A 27,350-nucleotide genomic window follows, 5' to 3' on the forward strand; every position below is an offset into this window, starting at 1 on the left:
TACTGCTTGCCCAACAATACCACTACAATAATAATAAAAGTAATGATGATTATGATGATTTGCCTTAATTCTATATGACCTGGATCTATAATGCACTATGTAGGGTTAGAGGCAGTTTTTGCATTAGTAGTAAGTAATGCATTATTACTTTTAGAGTAAAAATTAAGTCCTGCAGGAGCAGCTTGTTTGTTTTGATGATGTCCCTCTTGTAAACAACAACAACAACAGTAATAATAATAATAATAATAATAATAATAATAATAGTGATTTAAATTAGCCTTAATCCTATATGACCTGGATCTATAATACACAATGTAGGGTTAGAAGCAGTTTTTGCATTAGTAGTAAATAATTTATTATGACTTTTAGAGTAAGTAAATCGTTTAGGATTTGTGCTGTTTTGTAGAAATGAAGTCCTGCAGGAGCAGCTTGTTTGTTTTGATTATGTCTTTATTTTAAATGTTAAAATGTTTGCATCAGATTGGTGTACAGTATTGCAACAACAACAATACTAATACATTAATAATAATAATAATAATAATAATAATAATAATAATGATAATAATAATAATAATGATAATAATAATAATAATAATAATAATAATAATAATGGTGATTTAAATCACCACTATGTAGGGTTACAAGCAGTTTTTGCATTAGTAGTAAGTAATGCGTTATTACTTTTGAATGTTGTGTATTTCTTATGTATTTCTTCTGCACACTGTAGGGCAGTTGTAGTCTAATGGTTAAGGTACTGGACTAGTAATCGAAAGGTTGCTGGTTCAAGCCTCACAGCTGCCTGGTTGCCACTGTTGGACCCTTAAGCAAGGCCCTTAACCCTTAATTACTTAGAACTGTATAGTGTCACAACTGTTAGTCGCTTTGGATAAAAAAATGTTAATGTAAAGTAAGTGAATCGTTTGGGATTTGTAGACTTTAAGTCCTAACCAGCATACTACTGTACTAACTAGTATGCTAGCACTACATAAACAAGTCATGAACTTACAGCTATACTAATTCTACTAAGTACGCGAGTATGCATTTGCGGCTGTATCCTTTGTTTCTGAGTCGCTCCATAGTCCCTATTTTCTATACATTTAATATCGTAAAACAGACATATTTTATCTATGAATTGATATTAATTATACATTAAACTATTGTATAACTTGAAGTTTTGTGCACAGATATTTAATATGAGGCTTGGAATCGCGATGTAAAGATTTTAAGTAGTGCACTACATAGGGAACATAGTGTGATTTAGTACGCGCACATAAACAACGACGGTGAATGGGTGCTATCGAAACCCCGCCTCTCTCGTGCGTGACGTTGACAAATCGGACCAATCGGATGGCGGTGTGTCTTTGTTGAAGAACGTCACGTCAGCAGGCGTTGTGTAGGGGTTGGTATGCTACACTGAAACAATCTGAACAACTCAAGCGCCGGAGCGGCGGACACACCGGAGTTTCAGCGGTTTTGTTTCACTTTTACCCGCTGTTTAGTAATATTTTACTGGGTTAAACGAACAGGGCGCGACGTGTTTTATGAGTTGTTTTGACGTTAGTGAAACACGCGGTTGTGTAGGAGGTGTAGCCGCTCTGATACTGGGCATATTGTTGATGTATGGAAATGTAAGGCTTTATTCGGCTTTATTCGGCTGTTTTCGGATTTTTTCGGCTTTATTCGGCTTTATTCGGCTTTATTCGTTTTTCTGCCGAAGCTCCCCCAGTAAAACACTGATATAAATGTAAAAGTTGTCAGAATTAAATAAGATGGGTTTATGGACTTGTTTGGAAAATGTTTTGAATCCCTTGGAAAACGATTCCTTGAAGTAAGATCCTTATGTAGTTTCTGTAATGGGAGAAATTGTGTATTATGAGAGAATTGTCTGTTTTCCAAGAGTACTGAGTATTTCCCACTATACTGTAGTTTCCAATTAGTATGAATTGATTAATTTCTACTACTGTGGATGGTCACTGAGACCCATCTCTTGTGTAGTTATCAGTGGGAAGAAAAGCTTTTGTTTTTGGAGAGATTTGTGGTGTGTGTTTTGTGAGAAACTCAACATGAACAGGTCCTGAAGTGTTCTAAGTGTAAGTCATTGAGGTTAAAGTCCATCCAGAAGGCAGGTCAGGTTAGTAGCTGCTACAAGTTGAAGAGGGAGGTAAGTGCATGGTACGTAAAAGTCGCCCACATGCTCCTGCTTTGGGAACTGGATCAGAAAAACGTTGAACCATTGCAGGCTGGAGGAAGATGGCCGTGCTTCACAACCAAAGTCGGTGAGAGCCACATCTCGGGGCACATTGGATCTAACGGTAAGGATTTGGACCTGGACTGGAGGACACATGCAGGCCAAAAAGCGGTATTTCATCCTGTTCTCCGCCTCTGCCTGCATCACTCTTCTCCTCTACTTTGGTGGCCTCCAAGTTGCCGAAAAGAGCCCGGGCGGCGGGCATGGCTTAGAACCTCGCTGGCCACGCTTTGCGGAGCGTTTGCTACCCTTCCTTCCTTTTCACACACAGACGGAGGAATACAATCTTCCAGCATCGCCAAGACTCAAAAGGAATGCCAACGCCGGCCTTTACAAAGGTCGACATTGTCGCATGGACTCGTGTTTTGATTTTTCCCTGTGCAAAAACGGCTTCAAAGTTTACGTCTACCCTCAGGAGAAGGGCGAGAGGATCTCGGAAAGCTACCAGAACATTTTGACATCAATCGAGTCGTCTCGGTTTTACACCTCTGACCCGGGACAGGCCTGCCTGTTTGTGCTAAACCTGGACACCCTGGACCGTGACCAGCTCTCACCTCAGTACGTACACAATCTTAAAGCCAAGCTCCAGAACTCGAAATTATGGAACGATGGGAGGAATCACCTGATCTTCAACTTGTACTCTGGGACCTGGCCAGATTACACGGAAGATCTGGGCTTTGATATAGGACAGGCCATGTTGGCCAAGGCCAGCATCAGTACCGAGAACTTTAGGCCCAACTTTGACGTTTCCATACCTCTGTTTTCTAAGGATCACCCGAGGACTGGAGGGGAGAGGGGGTACTTGAAATACAACTCCATCCCACCATTTAGGAAATACATGTTGGTATTTAAGGGCAAGCGCTATCTGACCGGTATTGGTTCGGATACACGGAACGCTCTATACCACGTCCACAATTCACAGGATGTGGTCCTGCTGACGACATGCAAACACGGCAAAGACTGGCAGAAACACAAGGATGCCCGGTGTGACAAGGACAACGCCGAATATGACCGGTAAGTGCGCTCTGCTTTGGTCTCGAGTGGCTTTTGTATTGAGAGTCTCCGGTCAACTAACTGTTTGTTTTTATGCAAATGACACATTGGAATAATTTGGCTAAATATTACAGATGCGCCAGTGTACCAGTTTCCAGTTTCCAGTTTCAAAGCTTTAACCATCAACTGATTCTAATGCCAGCGTGACTCTTGAATTAAATATAATGCTGGCACACTTGAGGAAACCACATTAACAGCATAAAACATGACATTTACTGGTGTGTATTGGTTGTAATAACAATACAGTGTGGTGCAGGGAAGTAACAAAGTAAATCTAATACTACAGTAAATGACTAATCGTTTCGGGAAATTCTAAATCACGTCATTGTTGAGTCATGTACAGGAGTGTCTGAAGTACCGGTTCCTAGTAAACCTCAACTTTCTTTGTGATGGTTGTTTAAAAGCATGTAAGCTCAGTTAGATGGATCAGATGCAGTCTAATACAGGATCTCATAACTTTTAGATGGTTTATGTGAGTTTTACACCAAATCAAGGTAGTGTTCAGCCAGGTTTCCTTTATTTAAAAAAGCTCTTTAAGTCTCTCCAGGTACTTTCTCATAGTGGTTTTATTGAGGATACAGAACAGGTTGTCAAACACAACTCGCAATAAAACATATTTTAATTGAATGCCCCAAATACACCAGAGAGAGACAACAACTACACATACCTGGAACTGTTAAAGAAACCCTGAACCAAGAAAACACAAAAACAATCCTGAACTTCCTGGCAGAAACTAAAATGAAAATAAAAATATAAAGGGACAAATAGAAATAAAAAAATACTTAAACATAACGTTGATCATGCCATAAATAACACAATCAAGTGTATAAAGTAGCGTAAAAAATCGAATAAATAAAAAAATCAAATAAAACATTTGAACCGGTCAATTTGGGTCATTTTCTTCAAGTCCAAATCAGCTGGAGTTTTGACATGAAATCACAACTTTTTTTCATTTATGTCCATGCGTCTTGCTTCTAATTTAACCAGGGCTGTTTTTAGACCCTATGTGCCTAAAATACCAAACCACATCAGTTCCAAGACTGAAACGAGGCTTTGTCACCACCCCGAGTAAAACCAGCTGTCAGATGCACTGAAATAAACTGTAAAAGTTGAGTCATTGAGTCATTGCACTTATATATAACAGCGATCCTGCAATTTTGGCTCAGACTGAGACATCCCGAGGTTTTATTGGTTAATTATTATGTTTTACATTTACATAAAGTCTGTCACTGGTTTAATGTCACTGGTTAAGATAGAAGAATAAATGATCCACATTAAAGATCATTTTCTTCTAATGCATAAAGCAAATGCAAAGTTGTGTCTTAATGTTATTTTTAAGAGACTTATGACAATCATACCAGCCCACGACCACTAAAATCCAGGGTTCGTATCTCAGCGGTGCTATTGGCCGGTCTGGCGCCTACACAGACAGAATTGGCTATGTCTCAGGAGTGGATGGCTGAAACAGCCTAATGCATGAAGCAGGGTATATTTGTAGTCAACAGTATAACTGGTCAAACACAAAGGCATGCCTTTATGTTATTTTAAGGGACTTATGATAGTCCCACTACTGTTGAAATCCAGGGTTCGTATCTCAGCGGTGCTATCGGCCGGTCAGGCACCTACACAGACTTAGACATGTTTGGCTATGTCCAAGGAGTGGATGGCTGAAACAGCCTAATGCATGAAGTAGGGTATATTTTTAGTCGACAGTGTAACTGGTCAAACACTGGTCAGAGCCATGCCTTAATGTTATTTTTAAGAGACTTATGATGATCATAACAGCCCACGACCACTAAAATCCAGGGTTCGTATCTCAGCGGTGCTATCGGCCGGTCTGGCACCTACAAAGACGTGATTGGCTATGTCTGAGTAGGGTATAGCTGAAAATCCATAGCCATTGAGAGGTGCGATTGTCAGTGCCGTTTTAAAACTGCGCCAAATCAGGAATGCAGATCTGCTTAGGTGACCCCTAAATATGGGAGCAGCCAAAATTCTGCATCTATTTTTAGTTGTTGGGTCTTTGTGTGTATTTGCCTGACAAAAAAAAAACACAACAATGACACATCTAACAATCAGATTAGCTTGAGGAAATGTTAAAGTTCTAGGTACTGGTTAGTTCTATTATATTTGTAGGGACGTGTTCATGCTGACCGAGGCCTGAACACTGGTCAGACAGCCTGACTCTTTTAACCAGACTAAAGCTGGTAAACAAACAGCTGCCTGGCTGTGTGTGTGTGTGTGTGTGTGTGTCTTGCCTGGGGGTCCTGCCTGGCCCCGGGCCACTCTGATAGATTACCAACAACAATACTTCTGGTGCCAGTGGGTGGGCGAAAGGTGGGAGAGGGGGGCGCCTGACTATCGGCCTTCCTGCTGTCTGCGTATGCATTTTACACACCACAGCCGGTTCAGTCATCAGTGAATGACGGTGCCCTGCGTGACCCCTGCGAGACCCCTCACCCCTGGCAGCATGACCTCAGACACAGGACTCCTATTGGAGGGCCGTCGCAGACACACGCTGAGACGTTCACATGCCACTCAGTACGATGATGCACGTAAAACAACACTGAATACGGCGAGATTTAAGTAGCGACAGGACGGGTAGTTGCTGCTTACACAAGATTCATCAGTTCACACACAGTCATGGGCAATTTTGTATCTCTGGTTCACCTCACTTGCACGTCTTTGGACTGTGGGAGTAAACCGGAGCTCCTGCAAACTCCACACAGGAAGGACCAGGACCGCTCCATCTGGGAATCGAACCCAGGAACTCTTGCTGTGAGACGACAGTGCTACCCACCGAGCCACCGTGCCGCCCCCATTTCATCATAAAGGTTGCATTACATAGGAGAAATAGAGTCATCAGAAGAAGGTCCTGGGTTCGATCCCCAGCCGGGGTGGTCCGGGTCCTTTCTGTGTGGAGTTTGCATGTTCTCCCCGTGTCTGCATGGGTTTCCTTCGGGAGCTCCGGTTTCCTCCCACAGTCCAAAAACATGGTCAGGTTAATTGGAGACACTGAATTGCCCTATAGGTGAATGTGTGTGTGTTTGTGTGTGTGTGTGTGTGTGTATGTGTGTGGACTGGCGTCCTGTCCAGGGTGTTACTGTGTGCCTTGCACCCATTGAAAAGCTGGGATAGGCTCCAGCACCCCCCCCCCCCCGTGACTCTGATTGGATAAGCGCTTAAGACAGTGAGTGAGTGAGAGTCATCAGACTCAGGGACTTCGTTTCTTCAGTTGCTCAGTAGTCCAGATTTTGTGCTATTTACGCACAGTTATGAATCTTTGCTGTTTGACCTTTAATGCACAATAATTATAGCTGCCCAGCTATGAATTGTGAAGCTCAGCTTTTGTTGAGTGGGTCATAGAAGAGGAACCAATGATTTACATACTGCTGTAAATTTTACCCTGGCGCTTATAAAACATTTAGTTATTTTTCAGTTTTTGTGATCGATGCCTTTGGAACTATTGGCCTATTTGGAGGGGTCTAGTTGGTTCATGTTGCTTTCATTTATCATTGTCATTGTTCATTTACAAATCTCTTTGATGGCTTATACATCTATCAGCATGTCTTAACCTTTTAATGGTCTCACCAAGACAATAATGCCAAAAAAATAAAGTCCGAGTCAAGTCACGAGTCTTTAGTCACGAGTCTTTAGGCTAGAGTCCGAGTCAAGTCACGAGTCTTTAGGCTAGAGTCCGAGTCAAGTCACGAGTCTTTAGGCTAGGGTCCGAGTCAAGTCACGGGTCTTTAGGCTAGAGTCCGAGTCATGTCACGAGTCTTTAGTCACAAGTCTTTAGGCTAGAGTCCGAGTCATGTCACGAGTCTTTAGTCACGAGTCTTTAGGCTAGAGTCCGAGTCATGTCACGAGTCTTTAGGCTAGAGTCCGAGTCAAGCCATGAGTCTTTAGGCTAGAGTCCGAGTCAAGTCATGAGTCCTTAGGCTAGAGTCTGAGTCAAGCCATGAGTCTTTAGGCTAGAGTCCGAGTCATGTCACGAGTCTTTAGGCTAGAGTCCGAGTCAAGTCACGAGTCTTTAGGCTAGAGTCCGAGTCAAGCCATGAGTCTTTAGGCTAGAGTCCGAGTCATGTCACCGGTCTTTAGTCACCAGTCTTTAGGCTAGAGTCCGAGTCATGTCACGAGTCTTTAGGCTAGAGTCCGAGTCAAGCCATGAGTCTTTAGGCTAGAGTCCGAGTCAAGCCATGAGTCTTTAGGCTAGAGTCCGAGTCAAGCCATGAGTCTTTAGGCTAGAGTCCGAGTCAAGCCATGAGTCTTTAGGCTAGAGTCTGAGTCAAGTCATGAGTCTTTAGGCTAGAGTCCGAGTCAAGCCATGAGTCTTTAGGCTAGAGTCCGAGTCAAGCCATGAGTCTTTAGGCTAGAGTCTGAGTCAAGCCATGAGTCTTTAGGCTAGAGTCTGAGTCAAGTCATGAGGTCGCTGTTAATACAAACCTCGCAAACCAATTTTTTATGCCGAAACATTAAAGACTTTCCTTAAACTCACCACAGACTTGTAAGCACATTGTGTTTTTGTTTGTTTTTATGTTATTTTTAAGTTTATTGTTCCTCACCTTGGGTTGTTGAGAGCAAAACACCAACAAAATGCAAATCTGACCCATGCTGATGTTCCACAACATTAATATAGCACGTCTCTGTAGCGCGCTAGCACTGATTAAATGAGTTTTGCCTTGACGAGGTTTGGCGTAATTGCTTTACGGCGATAAAAATGCACGGCACATTTTTAGCACAGGAGGCGGCTCATTCTCTTCTCATTTCCTCTCTAGCCATGGGCCCTTTCTTCCCCCCGACAAGGACGCACGAGGAAGACGTCGTACGCGGCTCGGCGCGTGAGCTCACGCTGCTGATGGCTGGGGAGATGAATAATTGATCAGCTGTTTTTTTTTTTTTTTTTTTTTTACTCATTTTTTGCTCTTCTTCACTTGCAGATTTTAAGCCTTTCATGTCTTATTCATGGACGCCCCAGATCTGTTCCATCACTCCTCCTGGCACGTCCCCAATGGAAAGACTATTTTGGAAAAATGAGCGGCTGAGTTTGGAACGTAACGGAGATGGAAATTTTGAAGTCATTTCCAGACTCTGATGAAGGTCCGGAGCAGGGAAGCTGTTCCAAATAGTTGGTATTTATACAGTTCGGACTTGTGGGCTGAGAAACAGGTTCTCCTCCGTATGTGCCTTGAGGAAGGTATTTTAATGTGGTTAACATTCCACCGATGCATAATAATAGTATAAGTGAAATAAGCTACTGTTTAGGTAGCAGCTCCATAATCACCATCCTTTTTTGCCCGGATAGAAGCAGCAGGGTTGCGTCAGTAAGGGCATTCGGCGTAAAAACCGTGCCAAATCTGTTACGCTAACCGGATATTCTGTGGCGACCCTTAAATACAGGAGCAGCCAAAAATGGTCGCCAATGTCGTTTTATGTTGTTAGATATTTGCATGTGTAGTAATGGAATGAAAAGCCTTGTGATTGTTAAGGTTCAAGTAAGTGTCACACCATACATTCGTAATTACATGCGTAATTAACTAATTTAACCATCACAGCGTAATGAGCGTAATTGTTCGATGTAAATATTCACTCTTAGACTTGAGCAGGAATGTAATTGGGGTAAAGGTTTATCTTCTGTGTAGTGCAGAAGTGTGTTTGGATAAGTGTTCCCTCCAGGCAGAGCTGGAGATTACACCGCTTTCACTGAATTTTAATACTTCTCTGACAGGCGGATCTGTAGCACCTCGGTTTACTTTGCAATTTTGAACACATTCCTGCTTAGAAACGGGCACAAAGCTCTCAGAGTTCACAAGTTCAAAATCCGGGACTTGTTGAGAGATCAGACCGGTTCCTGCCACGTCCATGTATCTTAAAATATTCTGCTGTATGAAGGAATGAATGAATGTAAATGTACTAATAGTGCAGATAAAAATCGATCGTTTTCGTGCGCTTATAGAGGACCTGTTTGTCATGACACTATCGAGGTTTCAATCTTTTTTGGAGATTGTTCATTTTATTTGACTGAATGATTGGAACACGATCCATTATCTGACCAAAAACGCATTTAATCAAAATGTCAAGACAAATTTGGTGGTTTGAGTAGAAGTTCTGTTATAAATAAGGTCCTACCTAAATCACCGGGAAAATGTGCTTAATTTCACGGACCTTGTGTTTCCAAAATCATCATGACGGGCATTAAATTACACTCATAAATTGAATGATGGGGCACCCAGGTGGCACAGCGGGATATTCCGCTAGCACACCAGCGTCGAGATTCTGAACTCGTCTGCGTTGCCGCCGGTCGGCTGTGTGCCATCCAGCGGGCACAATTGGCAGTGCCTGCAGCAGACACGTCTCTGCTAGGGTGGGATGACCGGACTATGTGGGTGGGATGACCGGACTATGTGGGTGGGATGACCGGACTATGTGGGTGGGGTCTTCAAACGCTGTGCGAGGACCCTGATTGGCACATATAGGCGCCTATGCAGAGCGCACAGGTGAAAAAGGGTTCCGCTAAGGGCTGCACGCGGGTCGGAGGAGGCGTGAGCAGCAATATACCCTCCTCGATCGTAGTCAGGGATCCCTCAGCAGCGGAAGACAGATTGAGTACGATAAATTGGGAGAAAAGGGGAGAATATGCATAAATTAAATAGAAAAATAAATAAACAAATTGAATGATAGAATAAATGGAAGCTACAGTACACAGCACAACTACCTTAAGGGTTGTGAGTTTTCCAAACTCTGCTTTTCATTTTAACTTTTTGACTAACCGATTGCTGACTGAATTGCCGTAGGATTGCTAGGACACACGAAAAGGCTCGTTTCACGATCCTTGACGCGATCGTCACAGCTGTGAATTAGGTAGAGCCTTAGTTATAAGTTAACTAATGCTAAATAAGGCTAGTCTGGGTGCACTTAAAAAAAAAAAACTACATGGACCAATAGTATCTTGTCAAGGTCTGGAGGAAACTCCAACATATCACCTTCTCTGACAGAAAATTAGTCTGGATTATCACATCAGGCAATCAGGAACCACTTAAAAGCTCAAACATCGAGAATTCTTACGTGCACAGCTGAGCTTGAGCTCCGGAGTTCATGCTATAGTATAGCACTCGCTGTTCCTTTGTAATTCCGTCATCATGTGTTGGTTTACCTTGCTGTGTAATTATGCTAATATATACTTTAAGCCGCGATCTCTCAGGCAGCCGCTTCGCTCGGCTCGGCTCGCGGCGGAAACGGCCACTTTCGCCGAGCGTGGCTGTAATCAGACGCCAAAGCATCACGGTAGATTTAATGAGACGGTGATGCTCAAGAGATAAAAGACTGCTTACAGATCAATGTGCTCTCCACCCCAATGTTAGCGGGTGATTATGGGTAGGAAGCTCAACAAGCTTTGGCTGAAGTGTTTCTAATGAGGGGGTTGTGTGGCGCAAATTATAACAGAAGGACGAACCTACTCGCATCTGTTATTTTTATGGTTTGCGTTTAAGCTTCGTATTCACACGCAGACCCGCACTGCTGTCCGTCATGCGCTTCGGTCGGGATTGTTTTAAAATACAGACGGCGAAAGTGATTCAAGAGATTCAAGAGTTTTAATGTCGTGTGCACAGTCATAACATTAAAACCACCTCCTTATTTCTACACTCACTGTCCATTTTATCAGCTCCACTTACCATATAGGAGCACTTTGTAGTACTACAATTACTGACTGTAGTCCATCTGTTTCTCTGCATGCTTTGTTAGCCTCCTTTCATGCTGTTCTTCAATGGTCAGGACCCCCACAGGACCACCACAGAGCAGGTATTATTTAGGTTATTTATTATTAGGTATTATTTTTAAACACCTCACTGTTAGTGCTGGACTGAGAATAGCCCACCAACCCACCTGTGTCCACCTATGACCACTGATGAAGGTCTAGAAGATGACCGACTCAAACAGCAGCAATAGATGAGCGATCGTCTCTGACTTTACATCTACAAGGTGGACCAACTAGGTAAGAGTGTCTAATAGAGTGGACAGTGAGTGGACACGGCGTTTAAAAACTCCAGCAGCGCTGCTATGTCTGATCCACTCATACCAGCACAACACACACTAACACACCACCACCATGTCAGTGTCACTGCAGTGCTGAGAATGATCCACCACCTAAATAATACCTGCTCTGTGGTGGTCCTGTGGGGGTCCTGACCATTGAAGAACAAACAGCATGAAAGAGGGTTAACAAAGCATGCAGAGAAACAGATGGACTACAGTCAGTAATTGTAGAACCACAAAGTGCTTCTATATGGTAAGTGGAGCTGATAAAATGGACAGTGAGTGTTTTAATGTTATGGCTGATCAGTGTGTGTGTTTGTATAATGTTGTGGAAGCGCTGTATCGTAAGTAAATGATGAATTTTGCGTATCGAAAGTGTCACAATGTTAATCACGTCTTATAATTTATCGTCCGTGTGTTTAATTGTGAAAGTTTAACACTGATTATTAGACTCGAAGAGAAAGATAATTAGAGGTGAAGGTTTGTCTCCTGTATAATTAGAGTACTGTGCAGCGTAACCGTATTTGTACGAGCGTTCCCTCCGGGCGATGATAAAAATTCGCCGTATTTTAATACGTATGCAGCGTAGGAAATGCTTTAATGACAGATTTGTTGAGCATTACGTTCAGATGGTTCATTGACTTCTACCGCAATTCTCAGCTTAAATTTCTTTATTGAAACGGTTTGCTTGTTGGACTTTTCAAAACCACGTGTTATAACAGTTTCCTTTTCTGCGAAGGCTTTTCACAAGAGCGTCTAAAAGAATAAGTGCCCATTTAGCCAGTAAAGTCGGGCGCCGACGTCGGACGACGAAGCCTGGCCGGCGATCTAATTCATCTCGGAAGTGCTTAATGGAGTTCAGGTCAGGGATGTGTGCAGGCCGCTGGAGTCGACTAAAGCATGTTTTTTTTTGGACCTTGGAACAGGGTTGCTTAAAAGTTGGACACCAGAATTGATTTTATACGCTTATACAATTAGCAACACCTAATGAACCGGGAGCCTGATTAAAGTGGGTACGACTCTGTGCAAGTGATTTAGACATTTAAAACAGACTTTCGAATACCTACTGTAATCTTTAATGCCAGTTTGATGCCCTTGTCCACTAATAAATACACAAAAGTGTTCTAAGGGAAGTTGTGTTCTCTCCTGCCCATTTATAGAAGAATAGAAACGAACATTTTCAGCATTTAGCGGACGCTTTTATCCAAAGCGACTTACAGCACTGTGACAGTATATTGACTAAGCAATTGAGGGTTAAGGGCCTTGCTCAAGGGCCCAACAGTGGCAACCTGGCAGTAGTTGGGTTTGAACCAGCCACCTTTCAATTACTAGTCCAGTACCTTTAACTACTAGGCTATAACTGCCTAGGCTCTATACACGTGTACTTGTTTGGAAGCTGGGGTCAGAGCGCAGGGTCAGCCATTGTATGGCAACCCTGGAGCACACAGGGTTGAGGGCCTCGCTCAAGGGCCCAACAGTGGCTGCATTGCAGACTCGGATTCAAACTCTCAACCTTTAATAAACTGATAGCCCAAGTCTCTACCCACTAGGCTACCACTGTCTTCTAATTAATGTAATCCTAATTAATGTTGATTTGAATCAAATAAATTCCATAACATAACATTAAATTGTCCCCTTTATGTTTATGTTAATTCAATAGTGAAAAAGTGAATTATTATTAAGCATTAAAATCACAGTTTTGAGACGGTATGGAGTGCGACTCTTATTCTAAAGTGATTTTTGGGAAAGTCAAAAATGCTCGATGTGCTTTATTTTTGGAGGGTTTGCTGTTATTTTGTAGGTTCTCTCACCCCCATCACTCGCTGCAAGTTTCTGCTGCACTTTTTGGTGCGCTCGGGCGTTTCGATCAGCTTAACGACGGACAGATGTGAGTCCAGAGCACGCTTAGTAATCTGCTCAGGTCTGTGTAGGATCAGAGCGATATTATTTTCTCAGCTGTCACCGCGAGGGCTCAGGTTCACTCCTGCTCCCGGGTTTGGATGATGTTGCAGTTTAGATGTAACCCGAGCTTCACGTTTTACGCTGCGATGCTCGTCTGGGATCCCAGTTTGGAAAGACGTTCGCGAGTGTGGGAAAATACAGACGTTCCGATTGGTTCAGGGTGTTCGGTAGGGTTGAGGTCAGGGTTCTGTGCAAGCTGCTGAAACTTGGACACCAAACTCATGAAACTGTTACCACAAGATTAAGAGCATGTTATTAATTTCATATTCTCTGGGGCACCTCAGTCACCTCACAGCGAGAACGTGGAGTGGTCCATGTCCTCTCCCTGTGTCTGAGTGGGTTTCCTCCGGGTGCTCCGGTTTCCTCCCACAGTCCAAAGACTTAGTCAGGTTAATTTGAGATGTGTGTGTGAATGTGTGTATGTTTGCTCTGTGATGGACTGGCTATCTGTCTGGGGTGTCTTCTTTCACCCAGTGACCCACAGCAACCCTGACCAGGATAAATCGGTGGCAAAACGGACATCGGAATTTAGCGGACACTTTTATCTAAAGTGACTTACAGTACTTTGACAGTATATTGTCTAAGCAATTGGGGGTTAAGGGCCTCGCTCAAGGGCCCAACAGTGGCAACCTGGCAGTGGTGGGGCTTGAACCAGAGACCTTTCGATTATTAGTCCAGTACCTTAACCAGTAGGGTGTGGCTAAAAAGCCTGATCTCCATAATTAACAGGGGTGTCCACATACTTTTGGCCATATAGTGTCTATTATGTAGGTTTTGCAACTTCTTAAATCTAATGTACTAGACCGTATATAGTATCAACAACACAGATGAAAGTCTTTTAGTGGTTGTCATGGCGATGGACGATGCTGCCTGGCGTTCCCTCGTCACTGGATCTTATGATAGATCAGCTTCATGATGGTGTAACCCAGTGGTTCACAGCCTTTCTGGCCTACAAAGAGCCGTGACGGTGGACTAAAGCCGACCTGGCGCGCCACACCAGATCATTACTGTATGGTGATGATAGGTTCAAAGTACGACAGCGCGAAACCACATTTTCCTACTAAAAATCTGCTCTTCTGCTTTAGGAAATTGCTAAATAGTTTTTGTGGTCCGCACTCAGGCCTTCTCGAAGCGAACCCCAGTCCCACGTTGGAGCTGGATTGGAAATCTGCAGCCTAATGCCAAGTTCACACTACACGACTTTCTGATTTGTCGGGTCGCTGTACAGTTCACACTACACGACTGAATCTTTTGCACTCGGGAGTCTTTCAGGTCGGTGTGGCTTTCACACTACATGACTGATCAGCGATAGGGGGTTTCACACTACATGACTGATCAGCGATAGGGGGTTTCACACTACACCATCTATCACCAACTGGAATCGCAGGCGAGCTTCTCTGATCTCCCAAACCTAAGTTTGGGGTTTTTTTTTTTTTGGTTTTTTTTTTTTACAAAAACACACGAGAAGCGACGAGGGGTTTAATGATACCACGTCCAAAAATACACATCGACAAGTAGCGAGCGATCAAAGTGTTTGTGCGCTGATGTGCAGCATAAAATCAAGGAGGAAAAATAAATGAATCGGAGTGGATTTTGCTACACAAAGTATGGATTGTTCTATAGTGAGTTGGAGGTTAATTAATATTTTTGCAATGTTGGTGTTATGTTTTGTAGAGAACGATCAGGTCAGAAATACTGTAAAACGTGTGTGTGTGCTGATGTATTCTGATTAGGGCTGTCGAAGTTAATGCGATAATAACGCATTAACGCATTCTCAATTTAACGCGATTAAAAAAAATAGTGCCATTAACGCAAATTCTAGTTCATGTTGAGACTTGACTGGTAGAACCAGCGTTTTAATGTCGGACTTGCCACCGTTGTTCATTTGCGGTTTGTTAAAATAATATAACTGAGCGTCGTAGGGATGCACTTGCATAATAAAGAAATAAATACACGGTATATTCACAAGTTGTCGGGAGCAAAACACTTTATTAACTTAATCTGTTACGGCACTGAATACCGGAGTCAAGCACGCTAGTCCATGAACTATGGAAGCCCCAAAAGGGTCAAAACACACTCACTTCGTGTAGAAACGTCCACTTTTCACATTTCACTTAAAAAACCTTGTTTTCTATAACATTTACACAGATTTTATTTAATGCGATTAATCGCGATTAACTATATGAAATTCTGAGATTAAGCGCGATTAAAAATTTTAATCGTTTGACAGCCCTAATTCTGATATAAACTATATTACGCCCCTGTCCCACCTTTCTACACTCCTCCCCTGCGTTTCCCCTCACACCGTATCTTGTTGTATCTACGTTCGACATAGCAGTCACTGCCAGTTGTGCAACTCGGATCAGATATCTGACATGCTAGAAATCTCGATTCGGCGCTCGGCGAGCCGCTCGGATCGAGTTGTTGAGTAGTTCACACACAGCGAGTTGCTTCCGAGCCGGCAAATCTAGCGCCGACCAGTCGCCGAGCGAAAATCAGGGCAAAAAACGTGTAGTGTGAACTAAGTGCATCAGAGTTTAAAAACAGCTTTTGAACATGTAAACAATCCAACCAAGAAGTTTAAATGGATGTTTGGCTTTAAAAATGAGTGTAAAACAGCCTAAACTGTGTGGCTTTGTGCTAGTATTTAATTTTGTTTCTGATTTAACCATCATCAGTGATTTATAGGCCGTCCATTACTGGTACAAGCGAATATAGTCTTTCTAATAAAACGGCATGTAACTTTTCAACAATAAAATCCTTTACAAGCTGCATTTATTGATCTTTTCGGTCCTAGAACTTTATCCTACTCCTGAGTAAACGGTAAATATTTACATACAGCCACGTCAAAGCCCGTTATCTTCTTCTCCTTTTACTTACGGTCCTCCATCGCGCTTTGCATATCTGCCGCCGAGCCAGGCAGCAGGATTTAAACCCGCTCTGTAAATATAAAAATATAAATCCTGAAGGGAGGCATGACGTCAGCCCGTAGCTCGTCTCCGTGTCTCAGAGACCTCACACGTTTGTCTCCTGGGCTTTAGGAGCAAGTCACAATTGGAAACAAGCTCCGATACCCGCTCGATCCACCGTTTCTGCCCTCTATGTACTGTAGACCAGAGGAAATGTGTCATCTGTGACTGAGCTCCTACAGGACGGTGAATCAGGATGTTGATGTGCTGTAGCTCAGTGTGTTGTGTGATAGGATCTATAGGGCTGTGTTATTATATATATGATGATATGTAACACGAGACGATACTCCGCAGTATCTATAAATCAGTAAATCTGAGCTGGGAATGGTTCAGAATCTTCACTGCTGATCTTAAATCCATGTGATTTCTATATCAGAGAAATAAACTCATAAAAGAGAGCGAGATTTTATTAATGCAGGATTTTAACCGAACATCGTGAGACTTTGATTCACTGAATAGTTTGTAAACGTGAGTGTGTTTTTCCTCATGAATTGCATAAACTAGTATGTTGAAAAGCCGTTTGGAATTTGGCCCATTGCTGTAGACTGTAGCAAACACAATGTTGTGAATTAGATTCTCATTCTGTGTCACCAAAAACAGACTAAAATATTTACTCACTCACTCACTCACTCACTCTCTTAACCGCTTATCCAATAAGGGTCTCGGAGTGTGTGCTGGAGCCTATCCTTGCTTTTCAATGGGCGCAAGGCACACAGTAACACCCTGGACGGGGCGCCAGTCCATCGCAGGACAGACACACATGCAAACTCTGCACAGAAAGGACCAAGACCGCCCCACCAGGGGATCGAACCCAGGACCTTCTCGCTGTGAGACGACAGTGCTACCCACCGTGCCATAAAATGTGCAGATGTACAATATTTAATTATTGGTGCATTATATAGAAAATGTTGAATAATACACCAGAATCTGAATATTAGAACAAACAACAACTTGTTGGAGGGTAAAAACAACCCAATACAGTAACACTTCTATGCTAGAATGGTAAATTGGCCAATCAGAATTAAGAAAGCTTTTCCTTTCAAGTACAGTAGACTTCTTGAGATGAGTGGCACAGTGGCACGGTGGGTAGCACTGTCTCCTCACTGCAAGAAGGTCCTGGGTTTGATCCCAGGTAAAGCTGTCTGGGTCCTTTCTGTGTGGGGTTTGCATGTCCTCCTCGTGTCTGAATGGTTTTCCTCCAGGTGCTCCGGTTTCCTCCCACAAGACGTGCAAGTGAGGTGAACTGGACATACAAAATGATCCATGACTGTGTTTGAAATAGGGCGGCACGGTGGCTAAGTGGGCAGCACTGTCGCCTCACAGCAAGAAGGTCCTGGGTTCGATCCCAGGTGGAGCGGTCCGGGTCCTTTCTGTGTGTGGGTTGTTCGCCCCGTGTCTGCGTGGTTTTCCTCCGGGAGCTCCGGTTTCCTCCAACAGTACAAAGACGTGCAAGTGAGGTGAACTGGAGATACTAAATTGTCCATGACCGTGTTTGAGATTAAACTTGTGAACTGATGAATCTTGTGTAATGAGTAACTACCGTTCCTGTCATGAATGTAACCACTGTGTAAAACATGACGTTAAAATCCTAATAAGTAAATAAATAAATATTTGGCTTCACGTGGATGCGTGGAGAAGATCATCTGGTATGGGTTGTGTTTATTTTAGATCACTCTTAGTGAACTTTGCTTTGGGTTCATGGTTTGGAAACGTAACATCAGTCGACACATAATTAAAAACCTTGCAGATGTTTGATAATAAAACGACGTGTTTTCCGTCTACGCTCGGCGCTCGGACTTTCCCCTGTTACTCCGCCTGACGTCACCGGACGAGCAAACACGTGTTTGTTTATTTAGCTGAATGTATTTATTGCGCTCGTAGTTACACCGTCGGCAGGCAGGAAAACGTACGCCGTTAAAATCGAGTCACCGAACGCTCGGAGGAATTCTGTCTGGCTGGACTGGTGTAATCCAAGAACCACTAAAACTGGCCGGCCGTGATTTAGGAGCTGCCGGAGCGCAGGTGTCAGTCCACAATCAAGCGCTCATTGCTACGGGCTTAAAGGCGTGACCTGTGTTCCAGCTGCTTTTAATTAATGCTAGGTCGTTTTTGCTGGTTCTGGTTCTAGGATTACCGTTCAGACTACTGTTCCACGTACAAACTCCAAGTTTTCACTGACCAACAAAAAAAAAAATCACACCCACACTTCTTAATAATATAGACTGAAAACATACATACACCGATCAGCCATAACATTAAAACCACCTCCTTGTTTCCACACTCACTGTCCATTTCATCAGCTCCACTTACCATATAGAAGCACTTTGTAGTTCTACAATTACTGACTGTAGTCCATCTGTTTCTCTACATACCGTTTTAACCTGCTTTCACTCTGTTCTTCAATGGTCAGGACCCCCACAGGACCACCACAGAGCAGGTATTATTTAGGTGGTGGATCATTCTCAGCACTGCAGTGACACTGACATGGTGGTGGTGTGTTAGTGTGTGTTGTGCTGGTATGAGTGGATCGGACACAGCAGTGCTGCTGGAGTTTTTAAACACCTCACTGTCACTGCTGGACTGAGAATCGTCCACCAACCAAAAATATCCAGCCAACAGCGTCCTGTGACCACTGATGAAGGTCTAGAAGATGACCGACTCAAACAGCAGCAATAGATGAGCGATCGTCTCTGACTTTACATCTACAAGGTGGATCGACTAGGTAGGAGTGTCTAATAGAGTGGACAGTGAGTGGACACGGTATTTAAAAACTCCAACACACCACCACCATGTCAGTGTCACTGCAGTGCTGAGAATGATCCACCACCTAAATAATACCTGCTCTGTGGGGGTCCTGACCATTGAAGAACAGCATTAAAGGGGGCTAACAAAGCATGCAGAGAAACAGATGGACTACAGTCAGTAATTGTAGAACTACAAAGTGCTTCTATATGGTAAGTGGAGCTGATCAAATGGACAGTGAGTGTAGAAACAAGGAGGTGGTTTTAATGTTATGGCTGATCAGTGTATATAGTACAAGACCAATAAAACACTTATTCCTGCTCTGAATATTATGATATGATAACACGACGTTATAAAAACAAAATCTAAATGCCTGCAACTCGATCGAAGAAGTTGACACAGAGGAAGGTTTACCATGTTGTTACATCACCTGTTTTACATCGTTTGGGAACTGAAAATGCTCATTGTTGCAGTTGTGCAAGTGGAATTATGCATTTTCTCTCTTCTTCTCATGATTTTAACACAGCCAATTAGTCCTCCGCTGCCGGGGATCCCGATTGTGTTTGAGGAGGGTATATTTGCCTGTTCCATGCCCCTTCCGATGCGTGTGCAGTTCCTCAACCCCTTCTTTTTTGCCTCATCCACTTCTGCACAGGCGCCTCGGTCTGCTAACCAGGGTCCCGAACACTTAGTCCGGCCTTTTTCCCTCCCAGCAGACTCGGTGTCCAATTTTGTCCGCTGCAGGCACTGCCGATTGTGCCCAGCCGACCGAGTCGAGATTCGAACCAGGGTATTTAGAATCTGAATGAATGGTCACCGGTGTCTGATTCTCCTCTTCATGACGTACTATACATTTTCTATAGGACGTAAATGTGGTATGCAGGCAGGCCAGTCGAGCACATGCACTCCGTGAAGCCACACTGTTGTTGTGCATGGAGAACAATTATGGACTTCCCTGTACAACACGTTGCCTTGATTGTAGCTGATCCCTCTCTAAAATCTGTGTGACCTTTTAATGGTACCTTCACACATACGCAAGTCGTCCACGCTGTTGCTACTGACAGATGTCGGCATTTGCATCTTTCACTGATGACAGCCTGGATGCTCCTTGTGTCTGAGTATTTTCCCCCCTTTTTTCTCCCAATTTAGCATAGCCAATCCGCTGCTGGTGACCCCAACGGCGTCCAAGGACACGCTCCGATGTGTACACAGTCCACCCATCCCTTCTTAGCCTTCCATACTTCGGTGAATTTGTACGCGAGGTCGGCTTAGTGTACGGAGAGCCATGCCCCGATCTCTGCGCTGATCTGTGCGCTCCTCCACTTTCTGTACAGGCTCCCTGGGCAACCAAGGTCCTTACACAGCGTCAATGACCCCAGCCCTTAGTCCGGTCTTTCCCACCCAGCAGACTGGAAGCCTGCTAGAGGGCGCTCAGCCGACAGGAGCTCAGAATCTCGGGGCCGGCCTCGGCGCACTAGCAGGTTATCCGCTGTGCCACCTGGACTTCTGGTCCTTGCGTCTTTGATACGGCAGACTCGCTGTTGGTGTTTTTCCTGAAACGTGGACTCATCTGACCAAAGCATGTGTTCCCGCTGTCTTTCGGTCCATCTGAGATGAACTCGTATGGGTTTCTCTCTGTGGAATAGAGTTCCAAGGTGCATTTCTTGATCTACTTGAAGGTCTGATGAAGATCCGTCAAAGCTTCTTTACGTTCTCATTGTAATTGTTCGTGGCTTGGTCTACCGGGTGCAGTCAAACTAGTCCAAACTAGAATTTTATCAAGTTGCTAAATAGTTTGAACATTCCTCAAGCTAGTTTTTCATTGATGGCTCTGCGTAACCTTTGCCAAACCGTGTGGGCCATCAAAGGATAAACAAAAGCCTGAGAACCGCTGTTTTAAACAACAAGACCCTGTCAGAATGGTTCGGATTTGTCCAGACGTTGTGAGAGCAGCGAGGCAGAGTTGCCAGGCTGTCATTTACACAGCGATCCCACGCCTCTGACTGAGAGATGGCTGAGGATTTAAGCCAGGCCCGGGCACGTCCGCCTTCATCTAAGACGGAGGAATGCTGGGAAATCTAATGGAAAGGTCACCTCCGCCCCAATCTCAATTTCCACTGCTAGCTCTGGGCTTTCACTAACAATGACGACATTTCTCCTGGCGATGAAACCTCACGCTGGGAGTGGTGTGGGTTTGATGGGAAATCTGGAGACCTGGTTGTTGTAAAACTGCAGATCTGTTGGTGTGATCTTATTAGGACACTGGGGAAATGATCATTAAAAGGGAAAAGGCAGGTGAAGGGAACATGGGGTCAGTCTGCCTACTGTCCACCTGATCAGCTGCCTCAGCAGAGAGGATTCTAATAAGTTATCGGACTCATAATGCAGATTATTTAGACGTGAGCTTGAGAAGTAAACTCATCAGAGATGGTCATGTGGTGTCTAACCTCATGGTAAACGCCATGTTGTACCTGAACGCAGGTTGTTTCGGCGCGAGCCGCCAGCCCTCCCCGGGGAGCCCGCCGGAGCGTAATGAGCGCCCGTCGGTTATTTACCCAGCTCTGCGAGTACTTAAGCGGGATGATGTATTTGTGGACCTTGGCAGCACCGAGTAGGTGATGTGTTTGACATGGAATGGCGGGAACCGATATGTCAGCCAGACGCAACCGCCGTTTTTTTTCCGCTGCTCCCAGGCTAGCGATGACTTGCTTATCTGAAATGACAAGCCGACTTTTACGATCGCTGAAGTGAGCAGATTTAGGACCACCGGCGAATCCCAGCCACCCGAGTCCCGCAATCTATTCATCGGCTTGACTGACCAGTAGATGCTGAAAAAATGTAGATCATGGATTAGTGGCTGCAGTAATCGTTCTGAGTGATGATGCTCAGCGGTGCTGCACAGTATAAAACCATTTGATCATATTTAGTTACAGATTTAAAATACAGTATAATCAACTATGTGCATTACAGTTTTATTTCAGTAATGTTGCTTCTTTAGCTGACTGGGCAGTTGTAGTCTAGCGGTTAAGGTATTAGACTGGTAATCGAAAGGTCAAGGGTTCCAACACCATCACTGTTGGACCCTTGAGCAAGGCCCTTAAACCTTAATTGCTTAGACTGTATACTGTCACACTACTGTAAGTCACTTTGGATACAGTGGTAGCCTAGTGGGTCGAGCTTTGGGCTATCAGCTGAAAGGTTGAGAGTTTAAATCTTAGCTCCGACATGCAACAACTGTTGGGCCCTTGAGCAAGGCCCTTAACCCTCTCTGCTCCAGGGGCACTGTACAATGGCTGACCCTGTGCTTTCAACCCAGCTTCCAAAACAAGCTTGGATACACGAAGAAAGAATTTCGTTGTACTGTACACCTGTATATGTATAGATGACAGATAAAGGCGTTCTATCTACGTATTCTATTCTATTAAAGAGCAGGGCTAGCTCAGTGGTTAGGGTACAGGACTAGTAATCGGAAGGTTGCTGGTTCAAGCCCCACATCTGCCAGCTTGCAACTGTTGGGCCCTTAAGAAAGGCCCTTAACTCTCAATTGCTTGCAATGTATACAGTCTTTGTGTCTGCTTAATGCTGAAAATGTAAATATAGCTGCATCAGTGCATTCTGTCTGACTATTTTAGTTTTGACTGCTGTTTTTAAGGTTTATTTTTATTAATTACCTACGACTTTACTCTGGATAAATCTAATGGATCCCCCATGAGTAAGCTGTGATGTGTTCGTAGGAACTTTCCTGACACACCCGGTGAGATATAGCCTGATTTCTTTCTATTCTACCTGCTTAAATATCCTCTTTGCCATCAGCTGAGATTATGAGATGGGTCACGTCATGAAAGTGCCCCCTGCCAACTCTCACATGGGCCGTCTAACCTTTCAGCGGAGCGAATCATCTGCCCAGATGCACCAAGAATTTTATGGCCTGGAGCTACCAACCGCTTTAGATCTACAGCTTGAAAGAACTTGTTTCGGCCTGGATGAGGCTGACAGGAGCACCAAAACCTGCACAAGATTTTTCACACATTAGATTATCTACAGAATGAATGTTGGCTTGTAAACTGGAGCGTTTTGGCTTTTAAGTGGTGCTTCTGTGGTCAGATTTGAGATGATCCTTATAGAAGAGAACTGAAGAACTTACTCGTGTGCACCAAATCGTGTGCTCCTCGAGCTGTTTATTGCACAGTATTTATGACTTTGTTGATTGATTGTAGAGATTACTAATTAACCGATTAACCAATAAATCACTGTTCGATTCATTCTGACTGTTAAAGCCGTCAGAATTCATTTCCTACAGCTCAGAGTTGGGTCGCCACAGCAGATCTGGTCCACATATCAGACTTGGCACCGTTTTTACCCCGGACACCCTTCCTGATGCAGCCCTCCTATTTCCTTCATCCAGGCTGAAAGCACACCGACAAGTGCACCTCCCAATGGCTAGGCTGTTTCATCCCGCCTCCTGGACATTTGGATGCCCAACTGGCCGATAGCACCACTGAAATTCGATCCTTAGATCTCAGCAGTAGTGAGCTAGCAAACTTATCCAAGCACCTTAAAGCTTTTATGCTTTGAAATACAAATTATTGACTTTAATACTTTAAGCCAAACAATAAAGCGGTTTGACGTCAATATAGAATCTGAGAGCATATTAAACAGTCCAACTGACCCTGCTTTATCTGTCAGACGCAAGGCCATTATCACAATATATACTGGGGGTGGGGGGTGTATTTAGATATCGTCGCTGTCTGATGAAAAACACGTATCTCCAAAAACCCAACTTTTCAGGAAAAGGAAAAAACTTTTTCCCCTGACAGTAACGGTGCAAACAAACCACAGATACGCAGTTTAGATACAATACGTTACATTTACCACTGCACATAACTACTCAGGAGAAAGAGATTTCTAGTCTGAAAAGGACAGAGTTCATGCAAAACAAAGTGAACTAGTTAGTTTTTGGTAAGTTAGCTGCCTAAAGTTAGCTGCCTAAAGTTAGCTGCCTAAAGTTAGCTGCCTAAAGTTAGCTGCCTAAAGTTAGCTGCCTAAAGTTAGCTGGCTAGTCAATATGCAAGCTAATCTTAAAGTAAACATGTAATAAGAACCACTCATATTGAACGCGAGCTCACACACGATTGTGACAAATAATCCCGTATTTTAGAAACCAAAGTGCTTATTTTAAAAAGAAGCAGAAGTTTAATTCTTACCTTGACGGCTCGAACTACCCGGACGCAGCAAAGAAGTTTCAACTCAAACGTAGCTTTATTGGCATGACAAAATATGAGCATTCGTATTGCCAAAGTTCAGTTACATATTTAGGAAATACAATTACAAAATAAAGTAAAAAATAAAAATAAAGAAAACAATAAAAAAACAGTAGCGGAGGGGAGGGAGGAGGAGATACATGGTTTTGATGGACAGGTCTAGCAGCCAATGGAGATACTTGTTAAAGATATTGCGTGATTTTTCATCTTTTCATTGGTCATTTTGATATTCGCTGCTCTGGACAGACAGATTTATACCCTCAATCAACACATGTAAAAAAGTGAAAACCGCTAAAAGTGGAGATACATGTTTTCATGTTAATTCTATAAATAAACATATTCCACTCACTAGCTTTACGTAATGTCAGGATCCATCAGTGTTCCAGTTGTGACTGATATGGTAGGAATGTTTTAGAATGGTACTAACCCCCCACCCCATTATATTTATAGCTATGGCCTTGGTGGGATGGCGTTGCCCCTTAGGTCAACGGTTTTTATGAGGTCTGAATGTTGTTGTACTGTCTAGCAGCACAGCGCGCCCAAAATATGAACTTTAAACTTCCATGGTGTCGTATGGGTTTGTCACTGCACCTAGTCGAGGATGAACGTACGTTTAATAATACATTTATTCCATATCTTATAAGATATCGTGTTAGAAACCTGTCTTCAGACAGGAAGGTCATCGGGTGTCTCCGCTGCACCTGGTGCCCCGGCGTGAAACACTGGCTCCCTTTTCTCGAAACTGGCAGCGTGTCATAAAAACGTCAGGCTCCTCCTGCCACCTCCGTGAAACTTTTGACTTCCCCTCGCGATCCCATAACCCGAGAGCCGGCCAGGAACCTCGTCTCTTTCATCCCTCCGCGCTGTTAAACTAATTACCTGCCTGCAGTGATGGCCTGGGAAAGCATTAACCAGGCTGCCGACGTGAAATGTTGGCTAATCACGGGGCCGCGGTGCTTTCTCCGTGCATGACGGCGCACAAGCTCCATATACAATCGACTCCCACAGGTTCCCCCCATGTTAGGGGTAGAAATAAAATTAGAAGCAATTAAACATCTCAGCGGGCTGTTATTATTTTTGCTTTGCCCCTGCTAAAAAGCTTTTTTCCCAACTTATTACCCAATCCATTCAATTGCATTGGCTAACTGGACCTTAGAAACCTTTTTGGTACCTTTAAATCAACAGATCAGCCTAAAAAAAGCGAATTATCGAACTCTTAATTAACTGCGTCGGGCGTATTGGGAGTTAAACGATCTTCAGTTTGTGCAGGAGGTCTTCAGGACCAGAACTGAGGAACCTGTGCCGACGGATAGCAGATTAAATAAAGGTACAGAGGACACACCGTCAAGGTCCAAAGGTTTAGTACCTTTAGTCACAAATAGCGTGAGCTTTTCCATCTCGCTTTTTTTAATCCTGACCTTTTAGGATAATGGGCCACACGGCCGTGCCGCTGCATTCTTCGAGGGCCTGCTGCTCATTATCTTCACAGCCTGGCGAGCTGGCAGAGACGTACAGACTCCTGTCCGGGATGTCTATAGTTATATCCTGTCCAAATAATAATGAGAAAATCTGGCAGGTTATTTATAGCCGAGGTTTCAGTTCTGGAGGAAGTTTATTTCTTAGCATCAACACACTCGTTTGGCTTTTTGGTTCCATTTATTTCATCGTTCATGGTGCTTTCCCCCCGAATTAATGGAATAAGCATGTGTATCGGTATCTGCATGGCTGACCTTGTCTCTAATTTCATTTTAGCCTAAAAGACACGACTTGATGCCCTCAGGTCTAGACCAGGGCTTTACAGGGTTCATTTTGGGCAGGATGAGTAAGCTACATGTGCTTCTGGGGTCTTGTTTACACACATGCAGGCAGATTTGAGTGTGTGTGTGTGTGTTTGGGGGAGTCTCTTTAGGACCAGATTTCAATGTAATTATATCTGAAATTGCCTTCTCAGCATGGATATAGTTCCTTTAGATGGGTCAACCTTTTTATCCAGGAGCGCTGTTTACACTAGTATTAGTTTTACACTAGTATTGGTATTACACTAGTACTGGTATTACACTAGTATTACTTTACACTAGTATTGGTATTACACTAGTATTGATATTAAACTAGTATTAGTTTACACTAGTACTGGTATTACACTAGTATTACTTTACACTAGTATTGATATTACAATAGTATTGGTATTACACTAGTATAACTTTACACTAGTACTGGTATTACACTAGTATTACTTTACACTAGTATTGGTATTACACTAGTATTGGTATTACACTAGTATTGATATTAAACTAGTATTAGTTTACACTAGTATTGGTATTACGCTAGCATTCGTTTACACTAGTATTAGTTTACACTAGTATTAGTTTCAACTAGTATTACTTTACACTAGTACTGGTATTACACTAGTATTACTTTACACTAGTACTGGTATGACACTAGTATTACTTTACACTAGTATTGGTATTACACTAGTAATAGTTTACACTAGTATTGGTATTACACTAGTATTACTTTACACTAGTATTGGTATTACACTAGTATTAGTGTTACACTAGTATTGGTATTAAACTAGTATTAGTTTACACTAGTATTGGTATTACACTAGTATTAGTTTACACTAGTATTGGTATTACGTTAGTATTAGTTTACACTAGTATTGGTATTACACTAATATTACTTTACACTAGTATTGGTTTTACACTAGTAAAAGTTTACACTAGTATTGGTATTACACTAGTTAAAGTTTACACTAGTATTGGTATTACACTAGTATTAGTTTACACTAGTATTGGTATTACACTAGTATTAGTTTGTGTGTGTGTGTGTGTGTGTGTGTGTGTGTGTGTGTGTGTGTGTGTGTGTGTGTGTGTGTGATGATCTGAAATGATCAATGATCTGAAATAAATCATTTCACCGTTATGGCAGCTATTCGGGGTAGGTGCTCTCCTGTCCCTGCATGACTGTGTCTGTCCTTTAAGACTTTATATAAAGAGTTTGGTGTGGAGAAGCTACATTACCATATAAATCCATCTCATCCAGGCCGAACGTTCTCAAATATTTTAAAACACGTTCGATTTA

At 43.2% G+C, this 27,350-nt stretch overlaps 1 protein-coding gene across 2 annotated transcripts in view; it reads left to right on the forward strand.

The window, feature by feature from the left end:
• Window positions 1-1,821: 1,821 nt before the first annotated feature.
• The window catches only part of ext1a (exostosin glycosyltransferase 1a), a 46,549-nt gene continuing 21,020 nt past the window's right edge, over window positions 1,822-27,350 (forward strand). For both annotated transcript variants that reach the window (XM_062985260.1, XM_062985261.1), the window contains exon 1: window positions 1,822-3,262. In XM_062985260.1, coding sequence (XP_062841330.1) covers window positions 2,343-3,262 — 920 coding nt within the window. In that variant the 5' untranslated portion in view covers window positions 1,822-2,342. The remainder of the gene's footprint in view (window positions 3,263-27,350) is intronic.

This window comes from Trichomycterus rosablanca, chromosome 23, assembly GCF_030014385.1.
Source record: "Trichomycterus rosablanca isolate fTriRos1 chromosome 23, fTriRos1.hap1, whole genome shotgun sequence".
Classification (NCBI taxonomy): Eukaryota; Metazoa; Chordata; class Actinopteri; order Siluriformes; family Trichomycteridae; genus Trichomycterus; species Trichomycterus rosablanca.